General features: G+C 46.6%; 1 protein-coding gene across 1 annotated transcript in view; it reads left to right on the top strand.

Moving 5' to 3' along the window:
* The window catches only part of cps1 (carbamoyl-phosphate synthase 1, mitochondrial), a 730,040-nt gene that overhangs the window by 91,826 nt on the left and 630,494 nt on the right, over positions 1–7,720 (top strand). The window contains exon 19 of the mRNA XM_043693435.1: positions 3,520–3,718. Within this exon, the coding sequence (XP_043549370.1) occupies positions 3,520–3,718 (199 nt within the window). The remainder of the gene's footprint in view (positions 1–3,519; positions 3,719–7,720) is intronic.

Consider the following 7,720-nt stretch of genomic DNA (forward strand, 5'->3'; position numbering starts at 1 on the left):
TAAATGCCATCAGGCCCAGGGGACTTATCTATTTTCACCCTTTCCAGAATTTCCAACACCTCTTTTCTACATACCTCAAAGCCATCCATTCGACTTAATTGACCTTACTAAAATCCATGTAGGCAATATCCGCTGCTGTATCCTTGATCACCTTTGTCAGCTATTGTTTTGGGGTGACCATTGCTTTGTAATTGCAGCAGTTCTGATGTAGTCTTTGGTTGCCAGTCAAAGAAAGCAGACCCTATTGTCAGTGACACTTGAGAAGTTTCTGGTCAGCCAGAGGGTACTTGAATGTTGAATGTGTGCTGGCTTTAATTTGTGTTCACTGTCAGTCATTCATGGGTTTTCCAATTACCAGGCAAGACACTGCTGGTCCCAGCTTTGTGATCTGCCACCTGGAGCTAAAGTAATCTCATGCAAATCCCATTTTCACAAACCAATTTCATTATGTAATGAGTTTCGCTGAAAGCTAGTTAGGTTTGGGAAAGGCTGGGGGAAGGGAGAGGCTTGAAATAAACAGTGTAAGCGTGGAACTGTGTTTAGAAAGTGCGCAGCTTCATGCCACTTGACCTGCTGTCTGAGTGACAGCCCAGTAACTCGAGCTGAAGCACCTGTGCTGCATTCCATTGCCACAGCCACAGCACATTCAACTTCCCAAATAATTATCCTATGTACACACACACACACACACACACACACAACCCCGACTCCAATCCTCACTTCCCTGTCTTCTCACTCAAGACCTCTGCCTGTCTTACACTCTCACCATCCTCTCTTTGGCCCTTTGCCAAGAACTGAAGGGTTCAGAGCAGCAGTTGGTCATTCAGTCCCTCAAGCCTATACTGCCATAACACATGGCGTTATGGCAACCATTTCACTTTTGTGTCTGTGCTGTCTGTAATCCTTGACTCCGTTGTTAATCAAAAATCTGTCTCGCTCAAATTTGAAATTTGTTCAATGACTCAGCCTCCTCTGCTCTCTGAGGGGAGCAATGCCACAGATTAACACACATATTTTAGGTTTAATCCATAGAAATCAGATGGTCAGGTGGTTCTTGATTCCGATATCTGAAGTTTGTTTACAACACTAGCTGTTTAGAAAACTGTAATATTACAGACATAGAGACATAGACTGTGTTTGGTTCTCCTGTGTATCAGACACATACACACTGCATTGACTCTGTCAGTACATAGTGACTGAAATGCAGGCAGGTGCCTTTAGGTCAGGTGTGAGTAACAGCCCTTGACATCAAAGCTGCATTTGACTGCGTGAGACATCAAGAAGCCCTGCTAGAACTTTGAATCAGGGGAAACTTGTCTGCTGGTTGGAGTCATGCCTGGTGCATAGGCAGATGGTTGGGATTGTTGGAGGTCAGTCATCTCAGTTCCAGGACATCCTTCGTAAGGTCAGAAGTAGAGGATGCTTACTGATGTTTGTACAATATTCAGCGCCACTCCTCAGATGTTGAAGCACTCCATGTCCAAATGCAGCAAGACCTGGAGGATATCCAGGCTTGGGCTGAAAAGTGGCAAGTAACGTTTGTGTCATATAAATGCTAGACAATGGTCATCTTGAACCAGAATCTAACCACTGCTCCCTGACGTGTAACGACATTACCACACTGAATCTCTCACAATCAACATCTTGGGGATTTCTATTGACCAGAAACTGGACTATAAATACTGTGATGTCAAGAACAGGTCAGAGGAATTCTGCCACAAGTAACTCACCTCCTGACTCCCAAAAGCCTGTCAACCATCTGCACAGCACAAGTCAGGAGTGTGATGGAATACTCCATTTGCCGAGATGGCAATAGCTCCAACTACACTAAGAGCACTGACACCATACAGACAAAGTAGCCCACTTGATTGGCATCATATCCATATGTTCAGTCCCTCCACCACCGATACTCAGCAGCAGCAGTGTTTACTATTTACAAGATGTACTGCAGAAATTCACCAAAGCTTCTCAGTTAGCACTCTCCATACCTATGACTATTTCTGTCTAGAAGGACAAAGGCAGCAGATACATGTAACACCACCACTTGCAAGTTCCCCTCTAAGTAATTTCACATTATGACTTATATTGCCGTTAACATATTGCCGTTCCTTCACTGGCACTGAGTCAGAATCCTTGAATCCCTCCCTAATGACATTTTGTGTTTGCCTATTGGACATGGACTGCAGCAGTTCAGGAAGGCAACTCCTCACCACCTTCTCAAGGGTAGTTTAGAGAGTAGGGACTTTATTGCTGGAACAGCACAGCAGGTCAGGCAGCATCCAGGGAACCGGAGATTCGACGTTTCGGGCACAGGCCCTTCTTCAGGAATTCCTGAAGAAGGGCCTGTGCCCGAAACGTCGAATCTCCGGTTCCCTGGATGCTGCCTGACCTGCTGTGCTGTTCCAGCAATAAAGTTTCAACTTTGATCTCCAGCATCTGCAGACCTCACTTTCTCCTAGTTTAGAGAGTATAAATACTGGGCCATCCAGCAATGTTCCACATCCCAATATGGAACTAAAACAGAAAAAGTCACATGTTTGATGTCATAGAAGGTCAAGGCATGTCAAGTTTGGAATCTTCATTCTAACCATAACAAATCTGAGGTAAGAACTCTGCTCATTGTCTTATATGGGGAACCTAACTTTCCAAACTGTCCCCTGTTTCAAGACTTCCCCTGCAAGGGGAAAGCTATCTCCTTGTCACCCCACTTTCCCCTCTGTACTGCTGGCCCCTCCAAACCCCACTGCCCCCTTTAAAATCCCTGCACCCCCATCAGGGCCTCATTTGCTCTGGTTGTAATCTCATTGTTTTACATTTTTGGTGCCAGTGGCTTCTCATTAGCCTCTGATAGAGGCTGGGTCTTGATGCCCTGAGCAGTGTGGGTGATTACAGCTGGTTCCGCCATTCCCCCTCCCACCATAAACTGAGTTGACGGGGCAGAGCTATGAAGGTGTCTCACCATATTGCAGTTGAACAGAATGGAGTTGGGAGTTTTCGGTGTTCTTGAGACTTTTTAATTTACTTATTGCCCAGAGGGCAGCAAAGAGGCAACCACATTGCTTTGGGTCTGGAGTAACTTGTAGGCTTGGCCAGGTAGAGATGTAGTTTCCTTCCCTAAAGGACGTTAGTGAATTAACCATTCCAGAGTGTTTCGAGTAAACCTTGGGTACCATCTCCTGTAGGGTTGGCAGCCCCCTAGGGAGCAACTGGGATAGTATGGGTTTATCGCTCTGCCAGGCCCGGAGTGTTGCCCCTCACATTTGTGTGGGCCATTTGGCAGCATTCGTGTTTTCTTTTAATAAAAAAATACCAAGTGATAGAAGTACAGGTGTGCTGTCTGTGTAGTGCCTGCAGGGAGCAGGAGATGTGATTGGAACCTGCATAATGTTTTTGCCTGGGTGCATCTCTTCCTGTCTCTGCATCTGGAGCAATCTCTTGCCTGGGAACGAGAATTCTTCTGTCCTTGTGCGCACTAATCATTCATTGCCTTTGGTTCCTCTCTTTTTATTCTCTCTGCAGCTACCCCCTGGCCTTTGTGGCTGCCAAACTGGCACTCGGTATCCCGCTGCCTGACATCAAGAATGCAGTGTCTGGGAAGACCACCGCCTGCTTTGAGCCAAGTCTGGATTATATTGTCACCAAGATTCCGCGTTGGGATCTGGACCGTTTCCATGGAGCTTCGCGAGAGATCGGCAGTTCAATGAAGAGTGTCGGTGAGGTGAGTGAGTTGTGCCCTGTACCAAATCTCAGCCAGTTCTGACCCACTGGAACTTGATTTCATTTATTGGTCCTTTGAACTGTGTGTAAGGATCTCCCACCTTCCCATAATTAAGGGGTTATTGTTCGTTTTGTCACTGAGACTGGGTCATACGAGCAAGCCATAAACATTGCTGTATGTTTATAGAGTCATCGAGATGTACAGCATGGAAACAGACCCTTCGGTCCAACCCATCCATGCCGACCAGGTATCCCAACCCAGTCTAGTCCCACCTGCCAGCACCCAGCCTATATCACTCCAAATCCTTCCTATTCAAATACCCATCCAAATGCCTCTTAAATGTTGCAATTGTACCAGCGTCCGCCACATCCTCTGGCAGCTCATTCCATACAAGTACCACCCTCTGTGTGAAAAAGATGCCCCTAAGATCTCTCTTATATCTTACCCCTCTCAACCTAAACCTATGCCCTCTAGTTCTGGACTCCCCGACCCCAGGGAAAAGACTTTGTCTATTTATCCTATCTATGCCCCTCATAATTTTGTAAACCTCTATAAGGTCACCCCTCTGCCTCCGACACTCCAGGGAAAACAGCCCCAGCCTGTTCAGGCTCTCCCTATAGCTCAAATCCTCCAACCTTGGCAACATCCTTATGAATTTTGAGAAACTACGCAGAGCAGAGAAAAATCACCCATACAGTGTATTCAAAAAGAATGGGTACCCAATGAACACAGTCTGGCGATTTCTCAACAACAAACCTAAACAAGCAGACAAAACATGTCCAGAAACCCTAGCCACACTCCCCTACATCAAAGACATCTCGGAAATGACTGCCAGACTACTCAGACCCTTTGGCATCATGGTAGCCCATAAATCCACCAACACACTAAAACAGCAACTAATGAACTTGCAAGACCCTATACAGGCAACGAGCAAAACTAATGTAATTTACAAAATACCGTGCAAGGACTGTAACAAACATTACATTGGACAAACAGGCAGAAAACTAGCCACCAGGATACGTGAACACTAACTAGCCACAAAAAGACACTCACTAGTATCCTCACAAATGGATGAGGAAGGACATCACTTCGACTGGGACAACACATCCATCCTAGGACAAGCCAAACAAAGACACACACGAGAATTCCTAGAAGCACGGCATTCCAACCGGAACTCTATCAACAAACACATCGAGTAAGACCCCATCTACTACCCTGTGAGAAAAGGGATAGGAAGTGACTTCACCACAGGAAGTAACATCACCAACCCAAACGTATAAATAGAAAGCAGGAATTTTCAGCGTTGCTTCACCTGAGGCCCACTGAAGATGTTACCTAGTAGGGTAACAAAATGTCTGGAAATGAACCTTGCAGCTCAGTGAGCAAACCTACATCCAAAACATCCACATCCTTGTAAATCTTTTCTGAACCCTTTCAAGTTTCACAACATCTTTTTGATAGGAAGGAGACCAGAATTGCACGCAATATTCCAACAGTGGTCTAACCATTGTCCTGTACAGCTGCAACATGACCTCCCAACTTCTGTACTCAATACTCTGACCAATAAAGGAAAGCATACCAAATGCCTTCTTCACTATCCTATCTACCTGCGACTCCACTTTCAAGGAGCTATGAACCTGCACTCCAAGATGTCTTTGTTCAGCAACACTCCTTAGGACCTTACCATTAAGTGTACAAGTCCTGCTAAGATTTGCTTTCCCAAAATGCAGGACCTCTCATTTATCTGAATTAAACTGCCAGTTGTCAGCCTATTGGCCCACCTGATCAAGATCCTGTAGTAATCTGAGGTAACTCTCTTCGCTGTTCACTACACCTCCAATTTTGGTGTCATCTGCAAACTTACTAACTGTACCTCTTATGCTCGCATCCAAATCAGTTATGTAAATGACAAGGCGTAGAGGACCCAGCACCTTGTGACATTCCACTGGTCACAGGCCTCCAATCTGAAAAACAACCCTCCACCACCACCCTCTATCTTCTCCTTTTGAGCCAGTCCTGTATCCAAATGGCTAGTTCTCCCTGTATTCCGTGAGATCTAACCTTGCTAACCAGTCTCCCATGGGGAACCTTGTCGAACGCCTTATTGAAGTCCATATAGATCACATCTACCACTCTACCCTCATCAGTCCTCTTTGTTACTTCTTCAAAAAACTCAATCAAGTTTGAGAGACATGATTTCCCACACACACAGCCATGTTGACTATCCCTAATCAGTCCTTGACTTTCCAAATACGTGTACATCCTGTCCCTCAGGATTCCCTCCAACAACTTGCCCACCACCGCCATCAGGCTCACTGGTCTATAGTTCCCTGGCTTGTCCTTACCACCCTTCTTAAACAGTTGCACCACGTTAGCCAACCTCCAGTCTTCTGGCACCTCACTTGTGTTTAGATCAGAATGGTGCTGGAAAAGCATAGCAGGTCAGGCAGCATCCGAGGAGCAGGAAAATCGACGTTTCGGGCAAAAGCCCTTTATCAGGAATAGAGGCAAGAAGCCTCCAGAGTGAAGAGATAAATGGGGTGGGTGGGGCTGGGGAGAAGGTAGCAAAGAGTGTAATAGGTGAACGGGGATGGGGATAGAAGTGATAGGTCAGAGGGGAGGGTGGAGCAGATAGGTGGGAAGGGAGATTGGCAGGTAGGACAGGTCATGAGGACAGTGCTGAGCTGGAAGGTTGGAACTGAGGTGAGGGGAGGGGAAATGACGAAACTGGTGAAGTCCACATTGATGCCCTGGTGTTGAAGTGTTCCGAGGCGGAAGATGAGGCATTTTTCCTCCAGGCGTCGGGTGGTGAGGGAGCGGCAGTGGACGAGGCCCAGAACCTGCATGCCCTTGGCAGAGTGGGAGGGGGAGTTGAAATGTTGGGCCATGGGGCGGTGGGGTTGATTGGTGCGGGTGTCCCGGAGATGTTCCCTAAAGCGCTCTGCGAGGAGGCGTCCAGTCTCCCCAATGTAGAGGAGACTGCATCGGGAGCAACGGATACAATAAATGACATTGTTTTGTTTCAGATCAGAGTGGTGCTGGAAAAGGACAACAGGTCAGGCAGCATCCGAGGAGCAGGAAAATCAACGTTTCGAGCAAAAGCCCTTCACGAATAGAGGCAGGACCTGATGAAGGGCTTTTGCTCGAAACGTCAATTTTCCTGCTCCTCGGATGCTGCCTGACCTGTTGTGCTTTCTCAGCACCATTCTGATTTAAACTCTAGTTTCCAGCATCTGCAGTCCTCACTTTTGTCTGGCACCTCACCTGTGACTATTGATGATACAAATGTCTCAGCAAGAGGCCAAGCAATCACTTCCCTAGCTTCTCAGAGTTCTAGGATACACCTGATCAGGTCCTGGGGATTTATCCACCTTTATGCATTTCAAGACATCCAGCACTTCGTCTTCCTTAATATGACATTTTGCAAGATGTTCATTTCAAACAAGTATGCTGTTTTGGAAAATGCAGGGGTAATGGATTCTCAGGGGAACAGCCAAGTTTCTGGTATTGAGACTGGCTCTAATGCAACCAGGGGTACGTCGGGTTCCAAGAGATCAATTGTGTTTGAGGATTCTGTAGTCCGAGGTAAAGGTAGACGTTTCTATGGCCAGCAGTGAAAAATCAGAATGGTGTGTTGCTTCCCTGGTGCCAGGATCACGGATGTCTCAGAAGGTGCAGAATGTTCTCAACAGGAAGAGGGGCCTGCAAGAGGTCATTGTCCACGTTGGAACCAACAACATTGGAAGGGAAAAGGTTGAGATTCTGAAGGGAGATTACAGAGAGTTAGGCAGGAATTTAAAAAGGAGGTCCTCGAGGTAGTAATATCTGGATTATTCCTGGTGCTACGAGCTAGTGAGGGCAGGAATAGGAGGATAGAGCAGATGAATGCATGGCTGAGGAGCTGGTGTATGGGAGAAGGATTCACATTTTTGGATCATTGGAATCTCTTTTGGGGTAGAAGTGACCTGTACAAGGGACAGATTGCACCTAAATTGGAAGGGG

Source organism: Chiloscyllium plagiosum, chromosome 7 (genome assembly GCF_004010195.1).
Source record: "Chiloscyllium plagiosum isolate BGI_BamShark_2017 chromosome 7, ASM401019v2, whole genome shotgun sequence".
In the NCBI taxonomy this organism is placed as follows: domain Eukaryota; kingdom Metazoa; phylum Chordata; class Chondrichthyes; order Orectolobiformes; family Hemiscylliidae; genus Chiloscyllium; species Chiloscyllium plagiosum.